This window comes from Cucurbita pepo, chromosome 7 (genome assembly GCF_057944985.1).
Source record: "Cucurbita pepo subsp. pepo isolate OVF chromosome 7, ASM5794498v1, whole genome shotgun sequence".
Classification (NCBI taxonomy): domain Eukaryota; kingdom Viridiplantae; phylum Streptophyta; class Magnoliopsida; order Cucurbitales; family Cucurbitaceae; genus Cucurbita; species Cucurbita pepo.
In genome coordinates this window covers 494,071-509,814 of record NC_141804.1, presented here as the reverse complement: position 1 = coordinate 509,814, position 15,744 = coordinate 494,071, and the positions used below count along the sequence as shown (strand labels likewise).

The 15,744-nt window shown below is 37.8% G+C and overlaps 3 protein-coding genes and 1 non-coding gene across 14 annotated transcripts; 2 read left to right on the top strand and 2 right to left on the bottom strand.

Moving 5' to 3' along the window:
- Window positions 1-934: 934 nt before the first annotated feature.
- LOC111798306 (phosphatidylinositol 4-kinase gamma 7) lies at window positions 935-4,835 on the bottom strand. Its single transcript, XM_023681367.2, has 2 exons — window positions 4,533-4,835; window positions 935-3,815 (listed from the first exon to the last, which is right to left on the bottom strand). Exon 2 carries the CDS (start codon window positions 3,567-3,569, stop codon window positions 1,680-1,682), a length of 1,890 nt encoding a protein of 629 aa, XP_023537135.2. The 5' UTR covers window positions 3,570-3,815; window positions 4,533-4,835; the 3' UTR covers window positions 935-1,679.
- A 1,173-nt stretch (window positions 4,836-6,008) lies between these two features.
- On the top strand, window positions 6,009-9,269 carry LOC111798308 (transcription factor BIM2). Of its 3 annotated transcripts, none has more exons than XR_015421591.1 (7): window positions 6,009-6,516; window positions 6,622-6,706; window positions 6,863-6,932; window positions 7,049-7,144; window positions 7,480-7,884; window positions 8,518-8,683; window positions 8,972-9,269. XR_015421591.1 is itself a non-coding variant. In XM_087125163.1 (7 exons), exons 1-7 carry the CDS (start codon window positions 6,399-6,401, stop codon window positions 9,071-9,073), a joined length of 999 nt encoding a protein of 332 aa, XP_086981289.1. In that variant the 5' UTR covers window positions 6,010-6,398; the 3' UTR covers window positions 9,074-9,269. The 3 variants fall into 3 exon arrangements, 1 of the variants encoding a protein (XP_086981289.1); XR_015421592.1 differs by having other exon boundaries at window positions 6,010-6,516; window positions 8,554-8,683; XM_087125163.1 differs by having other exon boundaries at window positions 6,010-6,516; window positions 7,480-7,877; window positions 8,554-8,683.
- A 392-nt stretch (window positions 9,270-9,661) lies between these two features.
- On the top strand, window positions 9,662-9,966 carry LOC147791573 (signal recognition particle RNA). Its single transcript, XR_015421827.1, has one exon.
- Window positions 9,967-10,482: 516 nt separating this feature from the next.
- LOC111799296 (18S pre-ribosomal assembly protein gar2-like protein) lies at window positions 10,483-14,846 on the bottom strand. Of its 9 annotated transcripts, none has more exons than XM_087125761.1 (6): window positions 14,745-14,846; window positions 14,459-14,648; window positions 12,902-12,991; window positions 11,977-12,683; window positions 10,922-11,412; window positions 10,483-10,843 (listed from the first exon to the last, which is right to left on the bottom strand). In XM_087125761.1, the coding sequence occupies exons 3-6, from the start codon at window positions 12,909-12,911 to the stop codon at window positions 10,735-10,737; spliced, it is 1,317 nt and encodes a 438-aa protein (XP_086981887.1). In that variant the 5' UTR covers window positions 12,912-12,991; window positions 14,459-14,648; window positions 14,745-14,846; the 3' UTR covers window positions 10,483-10,734. The 9 variants fall into 9 exon arrangements, with proteins under 9 accessions (XP_086981887.1, XP_023538556.2, XP_023538558.2 ...); XM_023682788.2 differs by having other exon boundaries at window positions 11,977-12,649; XM_023682790.2 differs by lacking the exons at window positions 14,459-14,648; window positions 14,745-14,846 and adding an exon at window positions 14,062-14,213 and having other exon boundaries at window positions 11,977-12,649.
- Window positions 14,847-15,744: the final 898 nt, after the last annotated feature.

The window sequence follows — 15,744 nt, the reverse complement described above, 5'->3', positions numbered from 1 at the left end:
ATATGAAACATATATCCAATTTTCCTTTACTTTTTGTTTAATATTTATGCGTTTTTATATATTTTGTAATATTAAAAAAAACGCTCGATCTGGATCTCTATTGCTCGATGTGAGATTCTACTTATAAGTGTGTGGAAACCTCTCCCTAGTAGACGTGTTTTAAAACTGTGAGGCTGACGACAATACGTAATGGGCTAAATCAGACCATATGTGTTAGTGATGGTCTTGAACTGTTATACTTAGTGCATGAAATGCCAGTCTTGAAAGTCCTTTTGTTATGAGATTTCATTTTCATCCCGAGGTTATAACGTTATGAATTTGATCGAAGATATAATTTATTGTGACAAATACTTATAATAAGCTAGAACCACCGATGTAAATCGATGGTTGTTTCCGTTGGATTTAGACTTCTTAAATTTTTTAAGAAAAAGAAGTATTTGGACCAAAATACCCCTATATTATTTTTTTAATATCACTTATTTAACATAAAATAAGTTACTTTCCTCGCTTTCTATTCTCGTTCTACTCAAAATCATGTCAACTTCAGCTTAAAACGGGTTCAATTAATCTTCCACAACTTTTTTATTCTCGTTCTACTCACAAATCATGTCAACTTCAGCTCAAAATGGTTTCGATTAATCTTCCACAGCTTTCTATTCTCGTTCTACTCATAATTCATGTCAACTTTAGCTCAAATCAGTTCGATTAATCTTCCACAACTTCCTATTCTCGTTCTCCTCACAAATCATATCAACTTCAGCTCAAAACGGTTCAATTAAATTGTCTACAACTTTCCATTCTCGTTCTACTCATAAATCATGTCAACTTTAGCTTAAAACAAGTTCGATTTATCTTCCACAGCTTTCTCGATCGAAATCTCGTGATTAAGTAGAAATAATTCAATTAACCTAAGAAATATCTAATACAACTTGACTAAGAACAACAAAAATAATTCGAGCTGTTTGAGAGCTTAGTTTCTGGTTACATTATTAACAGATAACCATTAATTCACTAGAAATCTGTCACTCTCCTCCAACTTATCTCTTCTTTTTGTCTCACTGTCTTCTCCCTCTTGTTCTTATTCTTCAAGTTGTATCAAATAACAAACAGCAAAATTATGGCTATGAAATGTTTACACAAAGTCGGTGGATGGTGCATTCCAATCATTCCCAACCACCATTTTGACTGCTCTCCTAACCATTGTTCCTTCCCGATATAACAACTCATGTCCATCGCTAATAGATATTGTCTTTTTTGGACTTTTCCTTTCGGACTTCTCCTCAAGGTTTTTAAAACACGTCTGCTAGGAAGAAGTTTCCACACCCTTATAAAGAATGTTTCGTTCTCCTCTCCAACTGACGTGGGATCTCACAATAAGTGCCAATTACAAATAGTCAGAGTGAGAAAGAGATTGAAAATTTCACATATTTTCAATCAATCTAAAGCTAGACCAAGAACATATATAACACGGTGGTAGCAGCTAGAAGAACAATGTAATTTTCAAGAAAGATAAGAAAAGAGAATACTAAAACCAGATCTACTAGTTGATGCTACAATATTTACAATAGAATCTAAGTATTGACCCTTTTTTAAATGCAATCTCTGGGAGAGAAATCAGAAGATCCTTGCTCCATCAAAGCCATTGAACTCTGTCATGACAACAAGTTGGTTGCTCAATATCAAAATTGGCAAGAAGTGCCAAGCCTTTGCCTCTGCCATTGACCAAGAGTGGTGGATTTTCGCTTAACAAATGCCGGGGGAAGTAGCTCTTGAAACTTCTCTAAAAACAATGACCAAACTTCCTCATTCATGTCTGCTAGCTTCACAAAGGTTACACTGGCTGGAAGCTGTTCATTTGCACTCCGGCGCCCGGAGGATGATGCATTGGTCATTATGTATCCGTTCTCAGGTCTTGTTCCAAAGTACTTCGCGTGTTTCTTATTCTTCTCACCTAGATTGGTATTCTTCAGTGACATTGAAAGCTTTGAAATAGTTGGAATCCTTTTGGAAGTAAACAAATCGAGGTAGCCCCCTCGCTCGTCTTCCTCGCCGTTTTCTTCCTCGATCCCGAAACGAAATGGTGTTGTTGGGAAAAAATCATCGGATTCTACCTCTTGGGTAAAGGCTGACTCCATTTCATCGCAGTCTATATCAAACTGAAATCCCTCATCGCTTAAATCATCAGCCTGGGGAGATAAGACCTCTCTTTCATCGATCAGCTGCCTAGCCTTGATGCATATGAGTTCCAGTTCACTGGGATCCTCCTCTCCCCTGTGAAACTCTCTAGTCATCATCTCGCCAATTTCAGCAAGACAGAGACCAAATGCAGCAGCTTCCTTGAGGAAGATAGTGCAGAGAATCAGAACTCTGAGACAACCCTCACGGATCATGGGAAGCTCCATCCTGAGCATTTCACTATCTTTAAATGGATTGAGATCTTTGATATACTTGAGCTCATCTTCTGAGAATGGAATTGAAGCCTGTGGCCAATGAATCCACTCGAAATATGGATCCTCTAATGTTTCAGGCAGGCAGAGTCCATGATCAATTGGAATAAGTTCCACTTGACCAAACCTCCCAACACCATCAAGTTTCCTAACTAAAAGATTTCCGCCATGCCTATCTGTGTTAAAAACTCTAATGTCTAGAATGCCTATACGATGAACACCCACAACTGGGAAGCTGGAAGTCCCGTAATCACTGGCATCAAAGTCATGTGGTATGAATTCTTGGAACGATGCAATCTTGCTAACCAATTTCTTCTTGCTTGGCTTGTTACCATTTACTCCATCATTGACATTGAAGATCGAGTGGGTAATCTTCACCAGGGCAGTGGCAGGCACATTAGCAAAGTGATTATAGTCGAGAAGATAAGCTGCAACCTCGCGAAATCCAGTCTCTCCAACACGCACTGATCGTTTTAACCCAGGTTCACCTAGAGCTTTACCAACATACCCTTTTGGATTGTTTGGTGCAAAAGGTTCTTCATCTGTAGGCTTCACAATCGCAACGCTCTCACCTCTGTTATTTCTGAAATAGTATGCACCACCAAGTCCACTATGAACAGGAATAGGATCTACACCGATTTTAGTAGCTTTTATAATCTCACAAACCAGTTGTTTTATCCTAACAAAGCAATCAGAATGCCCCAATATCTCAATAGGGCCACTCTGATCTCTTTGCTGGATATCCCTTCCAGTAGGCGAGAGACATGGAGTTGACGAGCTTCTATGCAAAATGTTTCGCGTAAGAAGAAGTGGGGAATCATTTCGTACGCCACTGAGGTCGTTCTTGAGCACCGTATCACCAAATGTCAAGGAGCTCTCATCAGTGGGTACATTGAGCGCAAGCTGCAACCTCCTCTTCACAGTATGAGCATTATCACTCCAATCCAATTCCATCCCCAGGACACAACCAGTGTCGGTTTGCACAAAGACCCTTCTCCTCCCTGTAGCCTGCCTGCCTTCCATCCTCTTGCTGCCGCCATATTCTCCACCACTGAGAGGACTCGTAAAGGCTGCCGCCACCGCCATTTGCGTCTGGACTGGACTGTCCAATTTACGATGCATTAAATACAAATGTGTTGGCAGCAGGCAAGAGAGGTGGCAAGGGAAGAGAGTTCCTTCTCTCCCAGAAAAGTGCCCAAATCTATAGCCAATGCTGAATGAGCTACAACAAATTCTTGTACCCTAAAAATCATTAATCAGCCACACAGTAACGAAATCCCACTCAAGATTCTCAATAAAGGAATGCCCACAAGAAACCAAGGGAATTCAAATACATAACCATTCAGCAGGATATGAAGAGCCCAAGATCTGCCAAAGAAACCCAATATCAAATTTATTACAAGAAGTTAATTCATGGCAACTAGAACACATCATGTATAAATTCCAGAACGGTGCAAGGGCCCCTATATTTACAACCTCGGAGCAAAAATAATAATAATAATCATAACAAAACAAAAGGTTCAATCGATTTCAACAAAGAAAATGACATTTATTACTGTTTCCGGGAAAGAAAGTAAAATCCAACTTCTGAACATTGTATTAGTCTCAATGAATGCAAATATCACAGATCAGTAAATTTCACAACAGCTCGAGCCTCTGGTAGTTGAGAAACTCCACTGCCAGTCCTCTTTAAAGGCTAAATAGCTTCAGAATTAAATGCAAGGGATGCAGAGTAAAGAAAACGCACCATTCGCAGCTCAATTATTTCAATAAGTCGGTCTAAATCCAGATTGGTCTCTGAAGACTCGTAAAGAAATAATAAAAAAACAACCATAATGCTAGTATCATCTCACACGCAATGCTGCAGAAACAATTATTCCTCACTCCATACCACCAGCTCCCCAAATCCAAAAAATCAACACATGTCACAACATATTCCATCCCAAAATCTTAAGAGAAATTACCACAAACACAATCCTGAGACTCGATGTGAAATTCCACCAAAACGACATTGATTAACAAAAACAAAACAAAACAAATCAACGAACAGACAAACACCAGCGAAATCAGAAGGAGAAAACTCACACTCGAACTAGAGATCTGAGAGGAGAAGCGCGAAAATCAAACAACGTAGCTCATATCAATGAATGCGTCATTCAACTGTGAGAATCTGCAGAGGTATAATAACAAGAATCAAAATAAAGATCCTCGAAATGAGGCAAAGAACAGTTCCTTCTCCGTTCTCCGTTCTCCGTTTCAGTTGTTGAAGCTCATTCCTTGCTGTATCTCCATCAATGGAGTCGCCTTCTTCACGATTGTCTCTTTAACCTAAAGCGGAAAGCTAGGGTTAATTCACAAACTCTGGTTGGAAGCTTAGAACCAGAACTTTTCTCTCTGTTCGTATTTGTGCTTCGTGATTCGAAGGCTAGAGAACAAGCAAAAATGGAGCCGGTGGAGAAGAGCGCGAATCTGGGCCGTCCGATGACGCTGGCAACGATGGACACGTGGCCTAATGGTAATGGGTAAGTTCAGTAGTGGGACCCAGTGGCGAATGGCTTGGAGTATGTTGGGTGTCAGCGAGCAGCACGGGAATTTTTTACCGTTCGATGAATCAGCTGAAAACACGTACTAATCATTTTAATATTCGGGAGATTTTTTATTTTTTATTTTTTTTATTTTTTGGTGGATTGTTTTACTCATTTGCCCCTGTCTTTCCCTGGATTTTACACCGTAAATCTATTTTTTTTTAATTTAAAAATATGTCAAATATGTTTCTATATTCAATTTTCTTTTAATTAATAAATTTATTAGATATAAATAAAAATAAGTTCATTCATTTTTTCAATTTTTTAATAAAGACTTTTATATATATATATATATATATATATATATATTTTTTTTTTTTTTTCTTCATTGGCTGAGTCAGAGTATGGCCGACCCTCCATTGAAAATGCCGACATGTTCTGATCACGTGCCGCCCATCCTTGTAACATGATCCTCTAATGTTAATATAAATAATATTTCTTTTAATTTTTTAAGTTTAAATTAAATTATTATTAAAATTTTTTAAAGTTAAAAATGGTAGAATCTTTTTATTAATATAGTAAAAAGAAAATATGTGAACTGTACGGACACCGATGACACGTCATTCCAATTCCGGTGGGTACGCGCACATGGGAGTTTCCGGAGGCTACGCCTCCGGTTCGTGACGGACGTGTCTTATGACGTGCGGCCACGTCGCTCATGAACGTGCATCATGTCTGGGACCCACTCTCACATTGGCCAATAGGATCATTACAGCTGGCAAATGTGAAATTCTTAATAAAAGATTATCTTCAAGTTATTATGGGCTAATTTTTAATTTTTTAAAAAAAAATTATATATATAACATTTAAATATTTTAAAGTATAAGCACTGAAATAAAATAATATTTTATTTTGTTTGATGAATGGACGGATTAAATACGAGAATGTGGGCTTCCTGGATCCAAATGTCGGCCCAAATGATTATCAATTTGGGCCGGCCCAGATTAGAACTCAAAATGGATCGGCCTACAAAGAGAGATCACGAGCAAAGCATGAGCGGATGCATCTCACTGAAACTCGCTCGTGTTCGGCGGCAGGCAAATCCGGCGGTTTAAAGCGCCACAACGGCAGCTCCATTCACCGATAACTGCCTCCAGGCGGCGGCAGCTCTGCTGATCGGCCATGGCTGTTTTGTCTTTCATTTGTTAACATCAAATCTCAGCCAAGTTCCACTACTTTCCCTTTCTTTCCTACTCTTTTTCATTGCTGGTCCTCAAATTACATCATCCTTCGATCTTGGTGCTTGGAAGCGTCTTCGAATTGGTACGATTCTGTGATTCTTCTGTTTTAGGAGCTGTACAGGGAGTTGAAGTCTCGGTACAGACGATTGGAGGTTTGGACCGTCCAATCTGAATAATATCTCAGTATGAGAACGGCGAAAAGCGTTCAGGAAGACGAAGAGTACGAGGAGGACGAGCTGGTTGCTAAAAGAGAGGGGCCTGCTTCTACTTACAACGCAAACAGTAGCATCGGAAACAGCAAAGGTATCTTGTTTTAATGATGATATCAGGGAAGCTTGTTTTCAAGAAATTGGTTGTTTTCATTTAAGTTATTTATCTATTTTTTACTGTAATTGAACTTGGAACCAGATGGGAAGCACAATGATAAGGCTAATGCCATAAGGTCGAAGCACTCAGTCACGGAACAGCGCAGAAGAAGCAAGATTAATGAGAGGTAATCTCCGAACACAAGTGTTTCAAAATTGTTAAGAGAGATTATTTTGATCACAATTTCAAGGTCTATTTGTTCTATTGTTTGTGAATCATGAATATTGGAATTTCCGTCTACATTGAATGTACAGCCCCCTGAACAATCTCTATCTCGTTTCAGATTCCAGATTTTGAGAGATCTTATACCTCACAGCGACCAAAAGAGAGATACCGTGTCGTTCTTATTGGAGGTATGCATGCTTATTGCAATCGAGATAATGTCGATGCTGTTAAGTGTTTATTCTTCCTGTGCTTCTGTGTGATATCTGCTTGTCTTCCACTAACTAAACTTGGTCTTTCCATGCAGGTGATTGAGTATGTACAGTATTTACAGGAAAAGGTGCAGAAATACGAGGGTTCATATCAGAATTGGAGTGGGGAACCTACTAAGTTGATACCATGGGTAAAAACCAAAGCTCTTCCTTCATTTTATTTGGAGTTGTCATTCAAAATCTTGCTCACTTCAGCTGCTGCAATAGCTATAACAAAAAATGAGAAAATATTCCCTTTTAATTGGCGATCGGGTTTATTTTGTATGTATAAGATTAGCTGTAGAAAATATGCAAGCATAAGAAATATTAGTTGTTGGTACAACATAGGCAATTTTTCAAGTGTTCAACAGCCATTCCCCTGAAACAATATCCGCGATACAAATGGTATATGATTCATAGTATAATTCGTTTAATCAAGAATCTTGTTCTGCTGAGGAAGTACTCTAAATTTTACCATGTCATGCAGAGAAATAGTCATTGGCGTATGCCGACTTTTGTTGGCCATCCCGAGTCTGTAAAAAATGGTTCTGCTTCAGGACCAATGTATTCAGGGAAGTTTGATGACAACAACATTTCAATTTCACCAGCCATGCTTGCGAGCTCACAGAATCCTCTCGAGTCCCACACAGGCAGAGATATTCTACAGGATGTTGACATCACAAATAAAGTTCCACTTCCCATGTCTCTGGAAGGAAATACTCATGCTTCTATCCGTAGTGATGGTGTTCATGATCAATCTCTCCACGTTCCAATTTCTGATGCACAGACAACAGAGTGTCCCATCACCAACAATGCATCAAGCCAACCGGAGGAGATGAGCATTCAAGGAGGGACAATAAGCGTTTCGAGTCTTTATTCAGAAGGGTTAGTTGTAAGATATTTATACTGATTTTTTTCCAAATATTTTGGTAGATGTCTGAAGTGTTAGACGAACACGACTCTCCACAATGATATGATATTGTCCACTTTGAGCATAAGCTCTCATGGGTTTGCTTTGGGCTTCCCCAAAAGGCCTCATACCAATGGAGAGAGTATTCTTTGTTTATAAACCCATGATCATTCTCTAAATTAGCCGATGTGGGACTTTCATCATCCAACATGAAGATTCTGTGATCAGAAGTTTTCACGTCTTTGGTGGAGGGTACCCTTGAGATTTTCATAACAAGATGAACTTCAAAGTTTATATGATGTGTTTGTATCATTTGATTGTTGCTTCATCTATGTTTACATCTAAAGCCATTACCAAGTTCATTTGAATATTAAATCTGGAGCCTGATTTTGTAAGAACTATATAGATTTTAAAACATCAAAACAATTATTTACTATCCATTATGCGGTCCTATGACTTGGATTAGATATTTTTTTGATGAAGTTTCTTCTTCCTCTTTTATAAATGTAGTAATTATAATGATTTAACCTTTAGTAGAGCATGTTCAAACCTCCAGCATATAGGATGTCTGAATAGTTGCTTTTGGAGGCGTTCATTTGCTTGGTCTCTTCCTAGGTTTTGGTAACAGCTCTGGAACTTGGTGCTGAGCAGGTTATTGAACAGCTTGACTCAAGCTCTGCAGAATACTGGACTGGATTTGTCACAGGCTAGTATCTCCGTTCAGATTGATCTGGGCAAGCGAGCGAATAAGAGAACGCCATGCGGAACCCCTATTTATAAGGTACGAAGCTGAAATCTCGAATCTTGATCTTCTGGTGTTTTGATAAGGTCGTCTAGTTCTATATATCGTCTTTCCTGATATTTTCCTTGTGGTAGTAGAAGCGGCCATTATAGAGATCGGTTTGTCTTAATCAGTTAAATTATACTTTGGTTGACTGATTTCCGTGATCTTCCATTACACGAATTTCATAAAACTGGATATTCATCATTCCATAAGAAGTTATTGGAAGTCATTAGTCATGCATCATCCCATTCACTGACTGGATTAAGCTCTTCAATATCTGACCAGGAAACTGGGAATCCTCCCTCCGGCCACCCATCAATGGCACATGAAGGGGACCTGGACAGTGAAGACGACTCAGATCAAGTCAAAAAGCGGCGTAGGACATGATTATATGGCGTCTCGAGTCTCGTGTTCTCCGTGCAGTTACCATTTTTAATGTGTCATATCTATTGTACAGATTTGCGTTTTATCTTCCTTGACCTTCTATACAATTTCTTCAAACTCATATTGCTATGAGTATCAGTGTTAAGCTTTGAAGAAGGGTTATTTTTTTCCCCAGTAGAATATATAACGATTGTCTCTACTGATTTCTCCCTTTTATAATCTAAATTTTACAGATTTAATTTACAAGCTAATCTAATCTCAATTTTACATGCTTACAAGCAAAGATTGGACGATCTGATACGGTCAATTGTTCATTTCATGAATGGGTTTCTTTACCAATGTCTAATAAATTAGTGACAGAATTCAAGAACATTTCAAAACAGAAAGTATCGAGTGAAAACATATACACAAACCTCTAATCAGTGTTTGAAAATTGAAACTCAAAAATACCTGTAAAATGATAGAGATCTGAGAGTCAAAAATTGTTTGGAGAAGTGAGAGCTATAGCTTGTTCTTAGCTACAGGATTCCCACATCGGTAGATTTGCAATTAAATGTAGCCTTTATAAACTGGCTAGCAACACAACCAATCGCCGAGCTTGGCAATGCGAGCTTGTAACCCAAATGGGGGCAGTAAAGTGGTTGGAGGTTGGCCCAGCCCACTGGGTAGGGTCTCATGGAGTGATTCTTCTGGCCCGTCCATTCCAAGTAGGGAGTTGGGCCGTTGTCCTTGGGCGAAGGCCCAGAGGCAGCTTCCCTTAGAGACGGAGGAAACGGCGTGAGGCTGGCTTCACAGAGCAGCGTGACCTCCCGCTCCTGTCGGTGGAAGGATTGCGGGCCGGTTCTCCATATCCCAATAATGCCCAATGGGTAGTCCTCAGCCTGACAACCACTTTTCGAAAATTGTGTTTCTGAGTTATAAGGGCTTGTAACCCAAATGTGGGCTGTAAAGTGGTTGAAAGCTGGCTCGGCCCATCGGTCAGGGTTCTTTTTCCATTTTTGTGCAGGCCAGTTTATTCAAGTTTATTTCCTATTTTAATCAATATAAATTGTTATATTTTTTTATTTTTAAATCAAATGAATAATAATATTTTAATACTCAGAAATATCTCACGACTCTGTGATGGAATAAATGGTCTGTTTTTGTAATAAATAATGTAATATTTGTTATGTTAACATGTTGACTTCTGATATACTACTCGTTGTAGTGTATGATTTAGATGTTCCGCTAGTTTTAGTGTAACGTTTCTTTAAACAATTTCGATAAAGAAGATATACGAGATAAAGTCGGAATAAATTTTTGAAATAATCACTTAAATAATACATACTCAATGAACGTCTTTATTAATGGTGGACAATTTCCTCAAGAGAACGACTTTTCTTATCAAATGAAAGAATTGTCTCATATAAGAGTTTGTGATAAAAATTGAACTCTTGTGGAAGAGTTTTGATAATATCATTCTATGCAGAGAAACTATGTCATATCGTGTTCTTATACAAATCAAAGAACAATATGAATGAGTGCAGAAACAAGAAACAACCAGAGAGAGAGAGAGATATGAGGTATTACTAACACCTTAAATTTCACATAATAGCAAAGAAATAATGCATCTTCTACTTACATGTGTGAACAGAATCTACCTCTACTGATAGCAAAGAAAGCACTCAGAATCTGCAGCATAGAAGCCCCTCCCTCCATCCTCTGTACTTCCGGTAATGCCTCCTTTCAGCTTTTACCATTTTAACCGGGCTGCTATTCCATTCAGACTGTAATCTGTAAATATCATTCACCTTGGATTACAATTTAGGACAGGATAGATCAAGAAGAGAAGAGAGATTGCTTGCTACTTACATAGGGAAGGCAAAAGAGCGGGTGCTTGTCGTGCTACTTTCCGATCGAAGAGAGATGCTTCCAGAATAAGCTATTGGCCCCGAGTAAGTAACAAGGCTAGCTAATGGATCTAGAGCAGAGAAACTAGACTCGCCACTGTCGTGTGCAGTCTGGCTTGAAATTAATCGACTTGTCGAAACTTGGGTTCCGAATGCAGAATCGTTACTTCCATAACACTCCTGTGTCCCAGCGCTACTGGTCATGGGTCCTGGGTAGTCTGAGTTGATATTTCCATGGAGTTCTTCTTCAGCATTGGCCATGGGAGAGATTGAATTGAGATTCAATGTAGTACTTCCCTTCTCAAATTCATTATTATGAGCTGAAGGGTGTTGTGTTGGAATGTTTTCATTTGGTGATTCTGCCTCAGTTCCCAGAGCAGAATTGTCATTGCAAGATTCAACGGGTTTGAAAGCTGAAGCAGGGTCTTCCGAGTTGCCTTTTTCACTAGATATCTGCCATCACAAGAAATCCAACCTACATCAACCAATTCTGAAAAACATCAAACCTGAAAAGTTCAGAATCACTTGAGCTAAAAGGGCTTCAATATTCTATCCTAATTATATATTTCAACGTTGGAAATAGAACATGAAGTGCAAGAGGAACATGTGTAACAGTTCAAGCCCAAACCCACCGCTAGTAGATATTGTCTTCTTTGGGCTTTTCCTCGAGGTTTTTAAAATGCGTCTGCTAGAGAGAGGTTTCCACACCCTTATAAATAGTGTTCGTTCTCCTCTCCAACCGATGTGGAATCTCACAATTCACCCCCCTTTGAAACCCAGCATTCTCGCTGGCACACCGCTCGGTGTCTGGCTCTGATACCATTTGTAACAGACCAAGCTCACCGTTAGCAAATACTGTCTTCTTTGGGCTTTCCCTTTTGGAGTTTCCCTCAAGGTTTTTAAAACGCGTCTGCTAGGGAGAAGTTTCCACACATTTATAAAGGGTGTTTTGTTCTCCTCTCCAACCGATGTGGGATCTCAGAACATGATTAATAACTTGACCAGAAATATGCATACCTGGATACCTAGGTTGTCTAAAGACTCGGAAGAGTGACTTTCCCTAACTAGCTTTTGCACCGGAACTTGTGGTTCACTTTGATTGAGTTTTGCTTCCTCTATCTGATTCAGATCCTTAGCATCATTATGAGTTCTCCAGTCCGTGGCAAAGTGATCTTCTAAAGAGATTTTTTTATTATCTGCAATGGACTCCAACACCTCAGAAGAATTCTTTTGTTCTTTTATAGAACCTTCATTTTGGTTCAAAGGCAGGGTTTTGTAGCTTGACTTCTCATCCGTACTCCTAAAGATGAAGTTGACCAAAGAAGGCACCCCTTCATCAATACAGATGTCCTTCACATCATTGACATTAATTTCCTTGTCACATACTATCATTTTCGACATTTGACATTCCATGACACTTTTGTCCACATACGAGTCTGAGGATTTCTTACCAGATGATGACATAAATGCATTAATACCTTCAGCATTATCATCAAAACAATCTACCGACGAGTGGTTAATTTTAGTGGTCAGGCAACTATTCCCACCACCAGTTGAAGATGGAGATTGAATGGCATCCTCGTGGTTTATCTTTTCTTGACACAAGAGACCAATTGGATCGATACTAACGATCTGGTGTTGCAACTCAGTATTGTAATTGCATTCAATAGATTCTGGAACACAATCTGAGCTGGTCATTGAAGAGTAAAATGGAGGGTCACTTTCTGCAGATACATAATTACAAATGTAACTTAGAACAGCAAGTTGGACAAAAGGCAGTAGATTGACGAGCGTAAATAGCACGAAAACGATAGTAAATAATCTTTCCGTTTACAAAACAACATAAGATCATTGGGTAGAAAAGCAAAGAGGGAATAATAACAGTAATAAAAATGAAGAACTTTCAAGTAGAATAATACAACACAAAAGAAATTGTTGTTACCCAGTTTCATTGTTAATACACGCCATGGAGGCAAAATGATCTTCAAAAGAATCAAACTTCAGGAAAGATAGGGTCTATCCCTAAGCAAACCTGCCATAAAACATCAATGAATTAAAACAGAAATTCTACAACTCTGTAAACTTCTGTGAATGAGAGAACGAAGAAAAAGGATGATGTTAGAGAAAGAGACAAATATAAATTTTGTAGTCCACCGTTGTACGAGCAATCAAACATAACAACTTCATAACCAGCTTGATACTTAAACAAAGTGAAGAACAGTAGTTATTCCAAAGTAATGAATCGTCTCCTAAATATTCTCCTCAGAAATTGTAATATCTGAATTATTCTGAAGCAGAACAGGCAAATCTATTTGAATGATAATAAAGAGAAAAAGGTGAGTACAAACTGGCAAAAGCCAACTATTCCAACAGTTAGGGATACAATGAACAACATGTCAGCTCCTAGGTGATTGACTAGGTGCCGAGGTCCGGCCCCTCCAGAATCACTCATTTAAGAACCATATAGAATCAGCAGATCGATATTCGTATTTTTCTATAAAAAGCAGCGAGTTTTGTATGAAAACTTAACTAAATCTCAACAAAGAAAGCTTAACCAATCAAATCAACAACAATCAGAAATATTAAGACCAAATTGATCATCCTGTAAAGAGCACATAAAGGTCATTATTACAGTCGTTATCATAGGATATCTTGCTTTAGAACATAATTAAAGAAAATTCTCTGGGCTATACGTGCTGGGAATCCAAAGCTTGTTACCAGTACTCAAAAATATAAAAGAGAAGAACGAGTGGTAAAAAAGTTGGAAGAACTTTTGAAAAGCAAACCAAACTTTCAACAGAAACATCATAACTCAAAATGATTAACAAAAGAAAAAGTGTATGAAATCACCCTTTATCAAAATTCCCCCACCCATTCTCCTTTATCTTCAACTAATGATGAAATCAACCCCAACCCTCAACCTCCACTTCAGTCTCAAGGGGGGGAAAAGGAAAGTAAATGAACAGAAAGAATTCAAAACATCAGAGAACAGGAAAAAGGAATATATGCAGACAGAAAAGTGAAAAGAATTCAAACAACAATAGAATATAGGGTTAAACGAGAAATTATGAAGAACAAAAGTATCAAAATCCATATGAAAACCTGAAACACAGATGGGGAAGAGTCGATAAAATTGAGACAGAAACCCCCTGATAATATAAAATGAATAAATCAATAAGAAACATCAAGAGGAAGACTGTAAAAAGGGGCTGAAGGAGCGCCCTAGTTTGGTGATTGAATTTATGGAACAGAGAGAAAGAACGAACGGAACTGGTAATTTCTGTTAACAGCTTCAAAAAGGGCTTCCTGCCATGGCAGATTATACAGAACTTCTCTCTCTATCTCTCTCATTGCAATTAATAAAGCAAGAGAAAAACAAATGCGCTTACCAACTACGATCCCTAATTAATACTCCGCAGGTTTTAGTATTCAATTATATTCCGTTCAGTTAACACATAAACCTAACCCCGCTCTTTTCTTTCAACTTCAAATTACTTACCAAATCAATAACCTGCTCCTCCTCCTCCTCCTCCTTCGCCGAAGCTCCGCCGTATGCTACGTCGCCGATCACCGCACCAGAACAATCGAAAATGCGTCCTCTGTTCTTCTCCGATTCTTCAATTCCGTGTATCGTAATTGAATGAAGTTATTATTATTGTGAACTTCGGTGACTGAACTCTTCGAGAATTCTTCAGGTGTTCACAAATCAAATATAAATTCTCAATACAACATCATATACCAGCCGGTAAATTTCATAATAACTCTCGCCGGAAAATTGAACTCACCGGGAATTACTGCAACTCCGGCAATTCGTAAGCGGCAACTGCAGTAGTTTCTACAGAATCCATTTCTTCGTCGCCAAATGTTTTAATATGCACTTTTTTTTCTTTTTGAACTAATTCATTAATTAATTATTAATTGATTTATTTCATTTTGAGTGGGGCCCACATCTAAAGATTCATCGATCCCGGCATTCTGACCTTTTATTTAAAAAATGAAAAATATAAAGGGAGTGGTGATTTGGAACGGCCGTGCCTAGAGTTGAAATCTTGAGCTCATGACTTCTGGCCGTTGGATTTGAATGTAATAAGATGAAAATTTTGATTGTGGTGGGACAGGTGGTCCCGGAGGGTTAATGGGCACACACGTGTCACGAGTAGATGGAAGCTTTCAATATGACGATTGTTGACGTAATGTTAGTGGGACCGGGGTAATTGTGTATATTTGGATCAATTTTCAGCCGTAGATTATTATCTGACGTGGAAAATGAACATATTATAAACTAATGGTTCAAAATAAATTATTATTAAATGTTATTTAAAATTGTTTACTCAATTCTGTAACTACATAAAATATATACGTAATTATTCAAATTTTAAAAAAAATCCCAAATAAAAATACAGTTGAATCTCAAATAACATATTTTATTTCAACATGTTTTAATTTAATAAAAATGAAATAGTATATTTATTAATTTGATAAATTAGATCCTAAGGTTTAGTATTTTATAACGCAAAAATAACTGAGTCCAAACTAATGATATTGACATAATATTTAACTTTTATAATACATAGTTTTTAAAATTAATTTTAATTTAAAAACTATATACTAAAGTACATATTTGATTGAAGTCCATGTTTAAATAAAGCTTTTTATTTAAATCTTTTTTAAATTAAATTTTAATGTTTAATAAATTATTACGAGGAGAATATACGTTTATTCTCGGGAAGTTGAGAAACTATTTTCAAAACTAAAGTTTGAATTTAATTTTTAATTTGAATTTGA